General features: G+C 40.6%; 1 protein-coding gene and 1 long non-coding RNA gene across 4 annotated transcripts; one reads left to right on the top strand and one right to left on the bottom strand.

Moving 5' to 3' along the window:
• Window positions 1-1,970: 1,970 nt before the first annotated feature.
• LOC125970354 (uncharacterized) lies at window positions 1,971-18,200 on the bottom strand. 3 transcript variants are annotated; one of them, XR_007482072.2, is made up of 5 exons: window positions 17,105-18,200; window positions 7,613-7,720; window positions 3,077-3,789; window positions 2,443-2,489; window positions 1,971-2,237 (listed from the first exon to the last, which is right to left on the bottom strand). It is a non-coding gene; the product is annotated as an uncharacterized lncRNA (long non-coding RNA). The 3 variants fall into 3 exon arrangements; XR_007482073.2 differs by having other exon boundaries at window positions 2,443-3,282; window positions 3,364-3,789; XR_007482071.2 differs by having other exon boundaries at window positions 2,443-3,789.
• phlda2 (pleckstrin homology-like domain, family A, member 2) lies at window positions 4,959-6,736 on the top strand. The gene is made up of 2 exons (XM_049722538.2): window positions 4,959-5,536; window positions 5,816-6,736. The coding sequence occupies exon 1, from the start codon at window positions 5,080-5,082 to the stop codon at window positions 5,494-5,496; it is 417 nt and encodes a 138-aa protein (XP_049578495.1). The 5' UTR covers window positions 4,959-5,079; the 3' UTR covers window positions 5,497-5,536; window positions 5,816-6,736.
• Window positions 18,201-18,260: the final 60 nt, after the last annotated feature.

Here is an 18,260-nt window from a genome sequence, read left to right as displayed (position 1 = left end):
GTCACAGGTGTCAAACTCCAGTCCTCTGGGGCCACATTCCAACATGTTTTCCAAGATTCCCTCGTTAAGTGCACCTGCGTGAAAAGTTTTAGCTCCTGCGGAACGTAAAAGGGGCTAAAACTTTTCACGCAGGTGTGTTTAACGAGGGTAACTTGGAAAACATATTGGAACGCGGCCCCGAGGACTAGAGCTTGACACCTGTGACCTTTGACCATGATATTTCCCTAATAAAGTGGCCTGTTATTAGGTACACTTGAAAATGGCGGCGTACCTAAGGAGTGTCCGTGTGATTCCCTCGTTAAGTGCACCTGCGTGAAAAGTTTTAGCTCCTGCGGAACGTGAAAGGGGCTAAAACTTTTCACGCAGGTGTGTTTAACGAGGGTAACTTGGAAAACATATTGGAACGCGGCCCCGAGGACTAGAGCTTGACACTTGTGACCTTTGACCATGATATTTCCCTAATAAAGTGGCCTGTTATTTGGTACACTTGAAAATGGCGGTGTACCTAAGGAGTGTCCGTGTGATTCCCTCGTTAAGTGCACCTGCGTGAAAAGTTTTAGCTCCTGCGGAACGTGAAAGGAGCTAAAACTTTTCACGCAGGTGCGCTTAACGAGGGTGACTTGGAAAACATATTGGAACACGGCCCCTCGAGGACAGGAGGTCGACACCCCTGGTTTAAGTGAAACGTGCCACACCCGCCCTCACCCCTACTTTCTGATTGGCTGTTTAATCTGTGACGTCACTTGGACACTCCATTAGGTACACCGCCATTTTTAGGTGTTCCTAATAACAGGCCACTTCATCAGGGAATAATCATGGTCAAAGCTTAGCTTAAATGAAATTGAAAAGTGCCACACCCACCCTCACCCCCACTTTCTGATTGGCTGTTTGATCTGTGACGTCACTCGGACACTTGATTCGCGAAGATTCACCAGTGAGTGACAGACAGTGTGGCTGCTATCCCAGCCGACACGCGTTACGCCGACATTGATGTTTTAATTTTGTATTTGTTGGATTGTAGTTGATGGTGTTATTATACCAAATGTGTTTGTGTTTGAATAAAAGGATATAAAAAATCCCTTATGCTGACATTTGTTATTTTGGGGGACACCAACTCATATAATGTAAAACACATACATATTGTCAGATAAAGCAGTTAACCAAATGTCTGATTTTTGTTTTAATTGGCGAATATAAAAACAAGGAATAAAACACCAGACAAGTTTTAACATAAATGTTTATTAAAATAATAAAAAAAGTAAATTTCAAACCAGTAATCTGATGTGAAATTGCAGTAGATATATTGGATAACAATATTTAGGCGTATATATGCATAGACGTTATTTAAAAACTACTATAAGTGTTATAAAATAAAGATTACCCAAAGAGAAGCATAATCTCCCCGTTTTTGCATTAGGGCGCATCCCTTCATGCAATAAAGTTGGCCGTTAGCTTGGAGAAAACGTGCATAAAAGAAGTGGAATTTCAGTGAGTGGCTCTTTCTTTCCTTGGCAAATCGTAAATCTACATTCTGGCCTACATAGTTTACGCCAGGAGGGAGACACAACACGTTCAATGACTGATCCGTTGATGCACGGGAAGGAAGGCAGTTCATCTATTGACTCGTTCGCGAACGGGAAAGTCAGAATTCGTTCCCTCACTGATCCGTTCTCGCGATTAACTCCAAATGCAATTCACTCACTGACTCGTTCACGCATAGAACCGTTTGGTTGGCGAACAAGAAATGCGATTCACGACTCGTTCGTGAACAGGAAGTTACGTCACTTTCTTCTTTGTTTCGTTTTACGGCGAGGTGGCACCAGCTTCAATGTGCATTACTGACACCTACTGGTTGAAGTCATATGAACTGAAAAAAGACCGAATCGTTAATTGTATTAAATGTATTCCCAAAATGTGTACCCTGTGTACAAATGTTGACACACACAATCACTAACACCGTTAGACATGAAACCGTTACATCTGTTGTTGTGCATTCATTGACTGGACTTGCCTCTACCACAAAGACTGAAATAAGTAACACCCCACAAGTGTACTCTAAGGGTGGGGCTTAGGGCCAAAAATAAAATAATTATACGACTTCTTAAGCCATCCATTCTCATCTTCTTAATCCATCCATCCATTCTTATCCTGTTGAGGAGGTCGCAAGGAGCTGGAGTGGAGCCCATCCCAGCTGGGCCCTGGTCAAAGATGAATTACACCCTGAACTGGTCACCAGACTGTTCAGAATTAGACAAGGAATATTTATACAGTATTTATTACAGTTACTATCACACAGGTTCTGACACATATGGATAATTATAACCACAGTTATTTTCAACGCAAACTATTTAAAGCTAATATAATGTGTGTTTTCAGTGCTGTGATTCACAATAAACAAAACAGGCACTTCATGCCCCAACAAGACAAGCAAACACCTCTCACCTGATGTATCATCACCCGCTGCCCCCGGCTGAAAAAACTCCCTCATGCTGAAAAGAAAAAGAAACACAAAAGAGTTTCTGGGGGGTGTGTTCATAATTACTATCTTCCTCTGTATTTGCACATGGCACGTTATCATGTTTCCGTTATGTGTCCCAGGCGCCGCAGTTTAGTCTATGTACAAAGAGCGGGGGCCAGAAAGTGCTGATGTTAACTTCAGGCTGCCACAACGGTCTCGACAAAACAAAACTCCTGGATCCTTTTTACACACTCCCACAAGCGGTGACACGTTCAGTTTTTATGATCGCTGCAATTTAGCGGCCACACGATAGGGTTGTGCTCTCCGTTATTATTTCCAGCCAATGATGTCATTTTGGTACAATTGCTACTTAAGTTTTTTAGAGTCCAAAATGATGATGCTCTAAAAATATTCCAAATCGTTCTCAAAAACTGACAGACAACACAAATCATTTTAAAGATCTAAATAAAATTGCTGCTAACAACTTAGATCAGGAGATTCCTATGTCCTGGTAACTATCATGTGGTTTGACGGAGTTCAGCATACTAATTGCTCCATGCCTGCAAGGCTATCCATTATAGTATTTATGTTTTGTCATTTAAAACTCTCTCATCTCACTTTGTAGTATACTCCATGTCTCCTTTGACAAACACTCATGCATGGAGTCCAACTGAGTCACTGGGTCTTCCCTTGGCAAGCAAAGTGTTCCACTGCAGCTTGCTGCCGCCCACGCTGAGTCACAGAGCCCGGGCATGCCTTCACCACAAAGTTTCCTCAAAACAGTCACACCAGGCGCGCACACCTCCAGGCAACACCAAAGATCCCTAAATCAAAGTGAGGAGGAAGGATCAACAGATGAGTGGTCCCATTTTCTGAATGAAAAAGGATTAACGGGTTAGACAGACAGACAGAGCTGGAGCTCCACGAGGTTCCTCGAGGGGTCAGGCTTGTTTGCAGTGGAGACTTGATGACTGTCAGCTCCTTGAACAAACTCCAGGAGACGGGCGATGCACAGCAAACATGAGTCATGTGATGAAGTCAGTTCTAGAATGAGGTGCATATGAGGATAATAACACAGCAAGAGGAAAATGGCATCATTTCGACTCATAATTGTTACTTTGTGAGTGGAACATTTTTTTTTTTTTTTTACAAAGGAAAGTATATTGTAAATATATTGTCCTTGCCACTGTCTTTGTGTCTTGTGAAACAGTGAAGCAACACCAAGCTTTTTGTGTTGAGACTTTTTGACTCCCTTTTTCCTCCATTACTGTGTGCTTTAGTGCCTCAGACTCGTTTGGGTGTGTCTTTTAATGGCTTGACAGCCACCCACACTAAAACAGAATCACAACATTTACCTGAAAACTTTATCAGGGGCCACTTAACCTCATCATTATTAAATATTCTGGGTAAAACTGCTTTTGGAGCTAAATTTGCATCTTTATTATGGTGCTGGAAAACAGTGACCAATAATAAGACCTATATAGTGGAGATTTAAGGAACTAGGTCATCAGGGGGGCTGAAGGAAATGAAACAGCTTCACTTAATTTGTCTGAAAATTATTAGTTATTTATTGAAAGCATATCTATCACATTGGCATACAATGTGAGATAGAACAATTCAATGATTTTTCATTAGATGGCAGAGGGTACAATAATAGTGTCCTGTTGTCATTTATATAGTTAGAGGTTGCTGACTTTGGCTGAGAAGCTTCCTCATAGAAAACAATTGAAAATGGAAATAATGTTTTCTAGGGTTAAATTTGCATTTGCTTAACAAGCAATTTGTCATGATTTAACTAACGTGTAAGCGCAACATGTGGTTAGCTAATGATCATGCGACCAAAAACTGTTGGGCCACAAATGTGGGATCTCTGTCAACTTAAAACTAAAATGTGCCATCTCACCTAAAATGTTTTAATTTGAATCAAAAGGACTGTAGTACATTGCACATTTTTGCTATGCAAATGTCATTATCTTCCATCATTGTTTATAATGATAAGACATGTCCTTATAGCTTATTTAGCATTACTTGGCAGTGCATAAAAAATCACATGATGTACAGGCACATCGTGATTCGTATGGGTTCAGTTGACAAAAAAATGTTTTTTTCCGCCATACTGTAAATGTAATGGTTCTTTCTTGAACCTGAGGGATTATCTACAAGCCAGCAAAGAAATTGTAGGATTGAAAACTCCTCCAGATCGAAAAGAATTCTAGTTAAAGGTGGGGTTTGACAACCCAAACTAGCTGAGAAGGGCACCTTTTGGACTGATCCCTAGAGTAGGATGAGGGTTAGTAACTAATTAACATGGTGGGTGTGCCGTGGTTTGGTCCACCGTTTTGGTCCACTTCCTCTGGCCTCTGAGCCTCCAGCCTTTCGCCCACACACATACAGCCTTGAGTCAACCCACCGACAGCTGCTGATGCATTCCCAAACCAACTGACGTCAGGTGGGCGGGGCCGGGGCCGGGGCCCAGGCCGGGCTATAAAGGTGCCCTCCACGTTGCGCTTCATTCACAAATAGCTACCGTGGATTACGCCCACACGACGAAAGGCTCCTTCCTCGAGCTGCGTTAACCCAAGTTGACCCAGGCAACTTTCGGAAGAACATTTTCCCCAAAAATGAAAATGTCCGCGGCCGAGATCTCCCAGGTGCTCAAAGAGGGCGAGCTGGAGAAAAGGAGCGACAACTTACTCCAGTTCTGGAAGAGGAAGACCTGCGTTCTGACCCCCGACAGCCTCAACATGTACGCCGACACGCAAAAGCGCTCCAGGGGCAAAGAGCTCAAGTTGCAGTGCATCAAGAAGGTGGACTGCGTGGAGCGCACCGGCAAATTCGTCTACTTCACCATCGTCACCACGGACGACAAGGAGATCGACTTCCGCTGCCCGGGCGAGGACAACTGCTGGAATGCTGTAATCACCATGGCTCTCATCGACTACCAAAACCGCAAAGCCATCCAAGACTTCAAGACGCGCCAGGACAACGAGAGCGCGTCCCCGGACCAGCATGAGAGGCACATGGCGAGGGCTCCCTGAGAACCCCCCACCGCAAGCCTCACTCTCTTCGCCTAATATGGTCAGTTCAAATCCTCGAAATTTTGCTCTAAACTGAATTACAAGGAGCTTTGTATTGTAAACTGTCAATTTGCAATATAGTAAAACTATTGCGGAATTAAACCAATTCAAATACAAGCGAATACATTTTAAGCACAATAGAACTGCAATACCAACGAAATCAAATACTATAAAACAAAACTACACAAAGTAATTCCATCTCCTCTGAAGGCTCGCTTTAATCCTATGACCTAATTCTCCTATAATGTTTCTCAAATCTCATCTTCTTGTTCCCCTTCAGGATGTGTGCGTGGCCCACACAAGAAATAATCATTCAAGGACCAATCAAAAGGGAAAGATGACGTCATCCAGTCTAGCGATGAAGGATTTTGGACTGAGCTGTCCCAATGACTCTCATGTCCGGCAGAGATTTTCCTAACTTCACTCACATGGACTGAGCAGTGAAGTTTGCTCTCAATTGGAGCAACAGAAAAAAGAAGATGCCTATAAAAGAATGTCTGTTAATTTATTTGTTTCCAGGATATAGTGTTTACTGGTAAACTGCACTTGTTTAAATTATTTGCTTGTTTCAAAGCGTGGTATGTGTTTCTATATTTATTTCAATAAATATATGTGCATCTTTTTAACATAATCTGAAGCATTTCATTACTTCCCCTGAAGAGTTGGTTAGAATTGCTTGAACTTTAGCGTATATCTGGATGGAGGTGCGAAGCAGATTCATTTTCCTTCTGTCTTTTTAACACTGCGGTGTTTTTCAATTTTTTGCTTAATTTCTCACTGTGAGGAATTAATATCTGTAGTATATTTTTGCGGAATTTACATTCATTTAGTTTTAAGATGGGTTTTTATTTTTTTAAATTTTTTACTCTTCTAAATTTACAAGAAGATACCGTATTTTCTACTCCAAACTTTGTCAGAATATACATATTTTATACTTTTTAAACCTAAATGATGACCTGGTTTATTTTTTGTCGTTGTTCCAAGTTATCAAAATGGGTGTTTGGTATAATTGACAGTACATTTCTTCTTTTACTTAAAGTTGAATTTGTATTTCGGTTGTACTTTTTCCCCACACATATTTACTTTTAACAGTACAATGTGTGAGTAATTTTAGCACCTCTAAACAGCACAGGAAGCAATTAGAACTTGGCTTTTGTTAACATTGTAAATAAAGTCTCTGAATGGCAAATCTTGCATACTATGTATGAGGAGGACGCTGTATTTATTAAAACTCTCTTTGGTGCTGATGAGTTTAAACAACTTAGACTTGGGCTTCAAGACATATGTGCTATATACATACAACCAGTGCCATATTCCCAGCCTGCAGTGTGAGGCTCTGCCCATATCTTATGTCCTGAGAGGCAGTAACCGTATATAGTTCATCTGGGAAAGTTGTCAGCGGCGACATTTCTTAGAAAATGCCAGTCATGCTCAGTCAAACGAGAAGGGCGGACCGGAAAGTCCCTTTCCGAGTCAGGTGGAATGTGGCTTTTTTATTGTCTATGGGAGCCTTTGAAGCTGAAGTCATAGTTGATAAGCAGAGCAGTTTAGCTCTTCCGGACACACCTTAGGTGTGGTTTATCTGGCACATTTATGATGTTTCACAATATGCCTCGCATGATTACTTATGCGTTGTTGGGTGTTATTCCAACAGTTGTCAAGGAATGTGGTCATATTCTTTCCTCAGACACTTCCTTATTGGATTGTACTTCATTATGTACTTGAAATTTCACCTCAGTTTACTTATGAAGTAAAACCAATGTTAATGGAAATAAATGTCACTCAATTGCTCTTTTAATAAACTAGAGTGGACTACGGGCTGTGTTTTCATGACTAGTACAAGTTAGTCCAAATTATGATTCAGGGGGGTTTGATGCCCGCTGCTGTCATAATTATTCACGAAACACAATGACATTCACCATGTTGGAGGAGCTCAGAATCTGTCACGCTGTGCCCCCACCAAATTCACCCAAATCGCATTCGACCAGTGGTCTACCTACTACACCGGACTTGATAGTTTTGGCAACTTTCTGCTACCAAATTACCAGATGTGCCGTGCACAGGTCAAAGGACATACCCTCACTACGCCGGATCATCCAGCTTGGCACGGAACGGTCAGCCAAATCCCAAACAGGTGCAGTGAGGCTTGCGCCTGCAAGTCAGGATATGCCTGCATTTCCACCATCTATGAAAACAGTGCACATTGTGTTAGTGACTTCAGCTGTCACAAAAACACAGCATACTAATTACAGTACACTGAAGTTTGAACCACATCAAATTTGAAAATACAAATGGGCAAAAGATACCGCATATGTAGTATATGTATTCAAGTCCCCAAGAAGAAGCTAAAAATTCAAATCGGAATGTTTTTCCTTCCCCATGACCCATACTAATACACATCATGTATTCTGTAGACAAGAATAGCTGGAGAACAACACAAGAGAAATCAGTCATGCTTTGAACAGTGCAGAAAAGAATCGGCTGCCTGACAATTTTTCAAAGAATGGCACAGTTAGCATGTACACTTCATGATTAATTACTTGCTAATGTTGGCCGCACTGCTACTGTATACATGAATACTAATGTTATTCCTGTTTCTAATGATATATTATACTAGATTGTAATAGTATGTTCTTGAAAAGAGCGAGGCCAAGTAAAGAAAATGGAGTAGAGGCGTGTTGTCAGACACATGTGCTGAGGTCAGAGGTGAAGGAAGGCTAACGCTGTAGGGAAGTGCATGTTGGGGTCGCAGTCCTTTAACCAGCTTTGAAGTGGGATTGTGCTACAATGAAGGTGGATGGGCGTCCCTTCTAAAAATATGGTCTAACAAATTGGCACCGCTTTAATCTCTTGCCCATAAAGCAGTGGTGCCTGAGCCAAAGAGCCCATAAGATCATGTGGGCTGACGTTTTTGTTACTGTGGGAAAGCGACTCATTCTTCTTTGTGAGCACACAACGCTTAGCGCAACTCTGGGGGGAACATTCCTGACTCAGCAGCAGGTCAGGAGTTGTACATCAGGCGGCTATTGTAATGTGTGTAATGAACCCTGCACCTACACGCATCAAGTCGTGGACGCGCACAATGTATCTTCCGCCTAGTGCTAACTATCCAAACATCCTCTCGTGGAGCACATCCCCATGACGTACTGGCGGCATCACAGTGAATGCATTGTTTCAAACTGATGGAAAAGATAAGCACATTGGGACATGCAGGATGCATTATTAATAATTATTCTGTTTCAAAATGTATTTTGGAGTCATTCTGATTGATCTCACATCAAAAAATATCTACATTTTACAGTAAATTAAGGTGAAGGAGTAATTGAAGAGACTACCATGCTCATCTATTATTTGTTTTTATCCACAAAGCAAAATATAAAACCATTATAGTGTCATTTTATACAGTAGTTGGACTTGTGTGTTTTTGAAAAAGAAATCTTTTTATCAGAGATATCCGGACCTCTATGAAGGACTTTTGTTAGATAACATCTTTATCTTATCATTTATGTCAATGTATTATACCTTGAATACGTATGAGCTTAAAACCGCAACCATAAATAAATAAATCAGAAACTCATTTTACTCTATTGCCCCCATCCCAAAATAAAAAGATGTCTGCTAATGCGTTTGCTCTTCAATTCTTGATGCCTGGGATATTTTGCTAAACGAGTAACACAAACATGTTATTGGGACACCTGAAAATGTTTTTAATTTGTGAAAGAAATACAACATATACCTCCTTTAAATGATCACAAACTAGCATTTGGACCTCCTGGCTTTATAGCGAATAAAGCGCTAATATGGCTGTCACTTCTGCTTACAGGAAGCTAACAAACAGACATTCGCCCCCCTTGCTTCCGGTAAAGACATAAAAGGTGCCGCTAACAGGATGAAACGCCGGCAGCGATATGTATAAATATAAAAGCTCTCAAACCCAAACATCGCAGACCACCAGGATATGATGCAAACACTTAAGAGGTTTGCTCGTAACAAACCCTCCTTCATTCAAGAGTTGCTTATTATGAGGTCATCTCCTACAAGAAGAGATGTTAAACAGCTTGGTTTACTGGAAACACCCATCTTTGGTATTTTACAGCGTCACACATCACTCGTGACCACATACCTGTCCCTATACGTCAGTCAGACACACACCGGCTCAGGTGATATGAGGTTCAACGGTTTAATCAAAGGAAGCTTTGAAATGAGACACGATGGAATCTTGCACCAAAAGTCCCTTTTTTTTGTTTGAAATAATTCACTGGCATTCACATTCATGGATCATCCAGACAATTAAGTAATATAGAACTGGATGGCCATGTAAAATGTCCAAAAAGAGCCTATTCTTTGTGTGCTGTCATGACAACAATGTTTATATTTTTAACGGACATTCATTTTTGCTCAGTGACTCACTGGGAAAGTTCATTCAAATCTCCGCCTCTTCTCTGGCCTAGTTAGTGAAATGCAGTTAGTGACACAAACACCTTTGGGCACCGAGACCCAATAGAGATATTAGCGATAACAATATAAGGATTCATTGCGTAACAAAAGCTGGTTAGGAATCACAAGATAGAAATCAAAATATCCCTACTTATGACTGCTTGTCATGCTTTTGTGAGTATTTTCACTGACATTGAATGTGCTTGCGACAACATTGTCGCTAGGGAAACATTGGAAATAAACATCCTCTGCAAAAACAAGCATTTACATGTTAAAGTGTGGCAATATAGTCCTAAATATAGCGAGCGAGTCTGTTTTTCAAAGGGAATCTTGTGAATGTAACACGTATAGTATACACACACACACACACACACGCACACACATGCAGTGTTGCTATAAAGGCAAGCTTCTGGGGATCATGTTGTTGGGCCTCAGCTGTCCAGAGAAAAGCTTCAGGCTGTGACAGGAGACGTTGTCAGGAATGTCTGCAAGGCAGCAAGGAGGTGGACATCTGAAGATGAGTACATGAAGGCGTCACAAAGATTTACACCAGTTAGAGACTTCAGAGAAGGACTTTAGTCCAACCGGATTTGAAATGGAATATTTCAGTATGTACAAAGCGACAACATCAAAAATAAAAACAACAATGTAAAAAGTCCAGTAATCTGCGGGTGTTTAGTTTCTCACTCATCCCATTACATTAACAATAAAAAAACAAATCCAAGTGATGTATTGCCTTTACAAAGATAATAATGCTATGATTTATTTACATGTTAGTTGACATACATATTTTTAAAAAATAATCATTTTCTATTGAATATAGCAGATTTGAGCTGCCACAATTAGAAATGCGCAGTAGAGCTAGCTTTTCTTTACGAGCATTGACCAATAGTGTCTGGGTCATTACATTTATCATTTGTTATTTGCATCCTCAGGAAATAAAATACACAAAATTAACTTAAATTAGCATCACAAAAAGTGAATGGGGCTGAGATGGTGGAATGACCATGACCGACTCAGGGGACCAGTCTAGCTAGAAAAAGTAAAAGTGATGCAAAATTGACAGCAAAACATGAGCATCCATCTGCACTGTTTTAAAGCACACACGATACAGCTTACAAGAGGAGAGGGAGTTACACAGTGACTGTCTGATGAGAGTGTTGAGAAGATTTGAAGCTGTTCACACGGTCAAAAAAAGGCTCCAGGGAGACATTTGTCTTGCTCGCACCTGCCTGAGTGGGTGTAGAAACAAATGACCAAGAACAGATTACAAAAACCTGATATCTCCCTGTCTGAATGTCAAATATGAGACACTATTCCCAACTTACTATTTAGATTTTTTTCAGCAATACGTCTGTTTGGACAATCCCTTCATCAAGTATTCTCTTTCAGACATATTGAACTAAAGCCACTGGGTTGAAATACGTAGATGATTGATAAGTAAGTAACTTAAAGAGATACAGACAACTATAGAGAATGAGGACAAGGTGACAAATAGTCATTAAAGTGTAGTTCAAATGCAGCAGATTGTGGAACAGACATGAAAGTGATGGTGAAACAAAGAAAGGGAAAGAGAAAGCAAAATGAATGAATAAATTAAGGTCATGTGGGGGAAATCACCTTAGTGCAAGAGGAAGAATCTGCGATTTAAATGGTGTGCCAAATCATCAAGTCCAAAGATACTGCTACGCCCTCAGTAGGAATCTGTTAAACATTTTCTTGTAGGAAATGATTTTTTTTTTTTTGGAGCAAACAAAAATTCATCATCAATCACTGTCTTGTACTTTAGTTGATTATATGAGTATTTTCTAGCAGGGAATTTCAAGGTTATTTTCCACACTAGGAAATGAACTTGGGGATTAGCATCAGCCATACAAAATGCCAACAAGTGATTCAGATGAATGAGCTGAATCACCCCACACCAACCGCATCTTTTTTTATCCAAATATTTCTGCACGTAACTGTAAATAACCAGGCATAAAGCTTCTGGGATAATGCCCCAACAATCGTTTGGTGGTAGTTCGGTGTTTGTCTAGCTAAGTTGTCTAGCTAATAAGTGGCCCGCCATTTCCTTATTTCAACTGTAAAAGGTCAGAATTCCAAAATGTGCTTTCTCACACAAGCCATTGCTGCCATACTAGATCCATCACATTGTTTGGCTACTTGGCTCCAGTCACGGTTCACCTCGTCTTTGAGCTGACTGCCAATCACACCGGATTGAGCTCCAAACCAAGGTGTGTTGCGAGCAATGTGCAAACTGGGTGGTGGCTTCACTTTATGTCTGCATACTTTCACAATCATCCAGGAGCAGCACGTCTGGTAAAAGAATAGCTAGGACAACTCATATGGCTTCTGATACTAGAAGTCAAGCCTGGCACTACTTGACCCTAATTTGAAGCCCCTTCACACTCTATATACACCTCAAACATAGAGAGGAAGGAAATAGGGAGACTCTGCCTTGCAAAAGGAGGAAGTGCTGTTTGTCATGGCTTAAGGGTCTTTCCCAAGTAGAACAATGGTCCCCTCAGTCCAAACGCTGCCCTCATGACTGAGCAAAGTGGCAACCTTTTGGCAAATATTCAACAATTGTTTTGCATGCAGCATTAATCAAATTAGACAGAAGTGCCCCCACAACACACTTTATTAGGTTGTCCCCATGAAATCTAATGAGATTCCTTTCTCTTTACACAGGCAGTGATGGCTAGTTTTGGGTTGGACACTGTCAGAGTGGTTTAAATATTGGAGTAGTCACAATAGCAAACTATGCGATGTATTTAACATTTTACAACTTTCCTCTGCTCAAGGAAGACAGACTTTTTTTAAAGTCGATTAAGCAAATGATAATTATGACGTTGACCAAGCTGCATATATTTTTCATATCACTTGTATTGAAGCTTCGTTTTCAGCTGTCCGGTGTTTAACGGTCCGGAAAAGGCCAGAAAATCTTTTTTATTTTTCCCTGCTGAAAAAACTGTGTGGAACATATAGCATAATGGCGTGTCAAAAGAGAAAATAATTGAATATATAGTATATCGTGTGGCAGTTTGGGGGAAATCCACATACATTCCATGTCAAAAATCTGAGCACAGGCCAAAGAGTTTACATAAAAAGTAATATTTTCCCACACATGCAATTGAAATTATGTGAATCACTGGTTACTTGGGAATGCAATTTTGTGCCTTGTGTTTCCAGACAGGAAGTCCCAATGATGTCATCTCTCAGAGATGTCATCTTTAACTCGCACAGCTATATGCAGACACATGGCAGGATGTCAAAAACATACAGCTCTCCTCAGACAATGGCTAAAACATGCTTTTAATTTCCATAAGGTGCAGTACACGTCCACAGCCGTTTGAGGGAAGAGCCCCGTGAGCTGTCTGTGGGAACCAGATTTCAAAGTGTACCTTTTCACAGCACCCAGGGAATAGTGAAGAAACAACATTCCAGCCGTTTGCATGACAGATGAGTTCATTTGAATTTTGAATGGATTTGATTTAGAATCTCTTTTCTAACAGATGTTGCAAGGCCTTGAGGAGGAAAAAGTCATATAACATATTCCACAAGGCTAGTGAACATCAAAGTGTGGCATGTAAGAATCACTGAATTAAATTCCAGTATAGTACATTAGTTTATTATAGCTCAGCTTGATCTAAGTTTGATTTACAATATTGAAGAATATTGCAGATTGCATGTTTTTTTTTATATGTTATACTCGAGATGTGTTCAAATTCAAACTGAATCACAGTGGTTTACAATAATAATAAATATGCTTTTTTTTTCATAATGTATTTTAATTTTGGTCATTATAGTGATATTGGAGAGCAAAATATTTTTAATGTGGTATTTGGTGTCGAAAAAAAAAAAAAGCACCAGGCTATTCAATGAAAAACTAGGGGTTTGGGAATCCAGAAGTCAGGAAATCACACAAATATTCAGCAAAAGACTTCTAAAATAGGTCTATAATTTAATTGAATCCATTTTCTGCATAAAATCTCAAATCTACGGCGGAAGTTAGAAAATGTGCCATCTGCTGGATCCATCATGGTACTGCTTCCCATGCAAAACCAGAATGTCCACTGGTCAGACATCGTTTTACACAATACAACACACATGAAGACAGAGGAGCCCTTTCACAGAAATCTGAAACACAATCTGCTTTCTTCATTCAAAGACTGGCGAGAGTCTGCTATCCGGGCCCCAGGGGCAGGGGTTTTGGCCGAGGTGAGGAGAGAGATGTTTTCGAGGGGGAGGGTGGGGTCGGGTACATGGAGGGTGAGTGGATTGTTGAGTAATGAGTCACTGGAGCCTCCTTCAAAGCCCGCTGCTCAACCTCGGCAACCCTTTCCCTCTCGCACCCGCGCAGGGAGGTCCGCAGGAATCTGGGCCTAGATGGAAGAGCTGAGTGGGCAGCCTACATAGGAATGAGCCGCAAAGAGGTCAAGTTCTTGTTGTAAAGGACATCAGCGTTGTGATAAAGGCCTCTACTGTAGAAAATTTGGCGAAGACTTATAAAATGGCACTTGTCTGTGCTTTGTGTGTGATGCGACTTATTATCTTTCGACGTGGAGCTGGATTATGTGCTGTATGTAGCATCAAATAGAAGCAGCCTTGTGAGCTTCACAACATATAGCACCCTTCAGTCATGGTACTGGAGCTCATAAAAACTCACAATGAGCTAAGTTCATGTGACTACTTTTGCAGATTTACAATGTAAACTGTCACTGTAGCCACAGCTCTGCACACTAAAATGCCCTAATGCGCTTTTTATATGCCCCGTTAACGTGAATAATACTTTACCATGAGAAATGAAAAAAGACAAACAGCACTATCTTGCATTAAAAATATCCTTCTGTCTGCCTGTTTCTGTCCAACCATCTTTCACTAACAATTGGATCTTTCAATAGCAGTTTTCAATTAAAGCCCCAATCACAAGCAGCTTAATGTCACATCACTGTGAGGTGATCCTGTTAGCGAGTGTAACACGTGTGTAGCAGAAACACTTTCACTCTTTACTCAACTGGCTAACCAGTCGCTGTTTGCCGCCATTTAAGAGAGGAACGAAGAAAAGGTGAACGGCATCATCGCACTCACACAACTTCACCATGCAGAGATGACGTAACAAGTCATGGCATAAACTGGAAGCAGATAACCGCGTCTAATATCCCGTAACTAAACAGGGTGAGGCAACAAGATCAAACAAGTAAGTCACGCAGATGGCTTGGCAATCTTTACTTAACATGTGACTACTCAAGACTGCAAGTTTGCATACATGCGCGACAGGTCACAGGTCACCTAGGCCACCACGCTGTCTATAAACATTTGGGAGGTGTGATTAAAAAAGGAAGCAATGCCCCTTTTCCATGGTTAGATGTGCTTGAACAGACCTTTTTTCAACTTTGGCAGAATGGTAAATGGTACTTTCCCACTATCCTATCAGAATTTAGCTTCCGGCAAAGCTGTATCAAATTATTTTGTTCTTGTCAGAATTTGATCTTATCAAATTGGGTATTTCATATGTATATTTGACCGTAAAAACAAAATATGCTTGTATCCAAATACATTTCAGAGTCTATTTTGTTACCTTACATACTCTAAATAAGGAGTGTGAGTATTTTTGCCACTCCTGAGAATGCCTTTCTTTTTTTATGATTAATTGGAGCTATTTATGGAGGGATTACGAAATTTGTTGGCTGTAAATCTGCCGCGGGCCAGTGTTTTTTTTTTTTTCCTTCTTAAAGATCTGACACAAGATTCAGCAAGTGCTCCCTCCTGTAACTCACAATACAGTATGTCGATAATGGCAGGTATGTACACATGGAGTAATAATCAGCAGTGCTAAGAGAGAATGTTGTTGTTTGCATATACCTGGCCGGAAGTGATTTATCAACATTGGACCTTTGACTGATCATTATTACATCCTCTCACAGCTTTAGGCAAAGTGGATCCTCATTTTCAGTGTGCTCAGAGCCACCATCACCACCACCGCACATCATTTTTCCTAATAACCGCACCACCAACCTCCCACAACCGCCAACAAGTGGCACCACTCTATTCCCAAACAAATCAGTGCCCATCCCTAAAGGGAAACAAGCGAATGTCAATGATTCATTTTTCCGATCAAGACAGACGAAGCTTTGGTGAGTCAGCATTGAACTTTGAAACGGAAAGGGTGGTATTTCTTTCAAGGACAAAAATGAATGACTGAAAGATAATACTGATCATTCTAACTGATGTCTCTTTTTATCGTAATATAAAATTCCTACAAAATACAAATATTCAAAATTACCCCAGTGGTAAAGAGCGTGCACAGCAATAAACAATATAGTATTTGTCCTCGTTAAGGTTACTGGGGAGCTGGAGCCTACCCGAGTTGATTCATATTTTACAATACCAAATAGGGAGCTCCGGTACACCTTGAACTGGCGGACAGGTCAAAGGTCACTTATGTGCAATTGACAGTCCTCAATTATCTAACATGCATGTGGAAGGAAGCATGTGGGAAAACACCCAAACGCCACACAGGAGTTTGTGAGTCAGAATACAAACCCAGGGTTCAACCGTGAAGCAAACGTTAGCAATTATTCCATAATTTCAATATTGTTTGAGTGTGTGTGCTAACTATAAATGGAGTCCATAGAAAAGGTGTGATTTGTCTTTTGAATGGGTCTTATGACCCATGAGTAATCATTACAGGCGATGTGCGCCGCCTTCTCAAGCTACCAGCAAAGAATCTTGCCTCTACATGTCAAACACGCTGCAGGCAAGTTGGATCAGGAGACACATTGACACACACTCAGCCAGACTCCCCCCACCACACTTTCGATCCTACTACTCCTCTTTAGTGGAAGACATGTCCCAACAAGTCCTCTGCCTTGACTCAAAACAGCAGTCTGGCTTTTTTGAGATGGGTTTGCACGAGCTGGAAATGAGCAAACAATAATCCTAACAGAGTCCAAAACAAATGCCGAAGCACACCTCGGTGCGGCTGGCCTCCCACTTAGATCAGACTGAGGAGTGGGGACCGAGACCGCAGTAAAACTATTTTAATTAAAATCTCATATCAGCAGTCTTCACACATAAAAACACTCAATAAAGCACATGGAATCAAAAATTTGTTTTCGATCGTGCGTACCACTCCGTTCCAAAGTCCTGTTGTCCGAATCAAACCTTTTAACTCCGGAGTTGGTCTTCCTTTACTGATGACATCCTGCTTCGACCGAAAATACATAGTTGAAAATCGTTTGGATAAGTAATCCTCCATTGTAAAACGAAATGTAAAAACGAAAAAAAAAAAAAAAAAAAACGAATGTAAAATGAAACAAATGGACGACTGCTCCTCAGTTGTTCACAATTAATTTGAACTGGACCTCTCTTATTCTACAGGGAGGCGCATGAAGCATCCCGGGATCACTAGCACCCCCTGCCATAAGGCTGGAGAACCTTTTTTTGTAGCCTCCGTAAGATCTCTTTTCAAAGCCGTTTTGTTCATCCAAAGAAGCACGACGTTACAGACAGACGACAAAAAACACAAGATATTATGTACACTAGCTTAACTGCGGAAATTAATTAATATAGCCACAGTGTTTGAACACTTAAACAGCGACATAAAGACAGAGGGCAGTTCAGTCTAACTGCATAGCCTGTCAACACAGGCAACCGTGTGTATTCGGTTTTAAAATAACTATAAAAATTCAGCGATTTTGGTTCAAAATGATACAAAATTATTTAAATTAAAAGGAAAATGACTATAATAAAAACAATGGAATTTGTTTTTACCTTTTCATGATTGCCTCCTCTGACCGCATGACCCTGGTGTGAAGCAAAGCTGCAACTAATGCAATTTTGTTGTTAAATTTGTAAACAATGCATATTAAATGTAACATTCTACCATTACATTATATTATAACAACAGTTATTATAAAAGTTAATTACGTCGGGTAAAAAAGAACAAACAAAAAAACAACAACAACTTGTGTCTATGGTAAATAAAAACAAACATACCTGGTATGTTAATTACTTTTAAAGTCAAGTTACCAGTAACGTAACTAACTTACATTTTATTTTTTATTACACTAATGAATCTGGCTGTGGTCACACATTTCTGCAGCACCTTCACAAACGCATGTGAGAGGAAGATATTTTGGAACCACTGAGGTGACAGTCAACATGTCTCTCTCGAACAAGCACAGAATGAACCGTCTTTCGGTGTTGCAGATCAAACAGACCCGATTCATCCATCCATCCATTTTCTGAACCGCTTAGTCCCCACGGGGGTCGCGGGCGTGCTG

This window comes from Syngnathus scovelli, chromosome 6 (assembly GCF_024217435.2).
Source record: "Syngnathus scovelli strain Florida chromosome 6, RoL_Ssco_1.2, whole genome shotgun sequence".
Classification (NCBI taxonomy): domain Eukaryota; kingdom Metazoa; phylum Chordata; class Actinopteri; order Syngnathiformes; family Syngnathidae; genus Syngnathus; species Syngnathus scovelli.
Note: the sequence above shows the minus strand (reverse complement) of the source record. Positions and strands in the feature narration are given on the sequence as shown.

Coding starts and splice junctions, on each gene's coding strand:
- phlda2 (XM_049722538.2), top strand. CDS start 5,080: ATGAAAATGTCCGCGGCCGAGATCTCCCAGGTGCTCAAAGAGGGCGAG.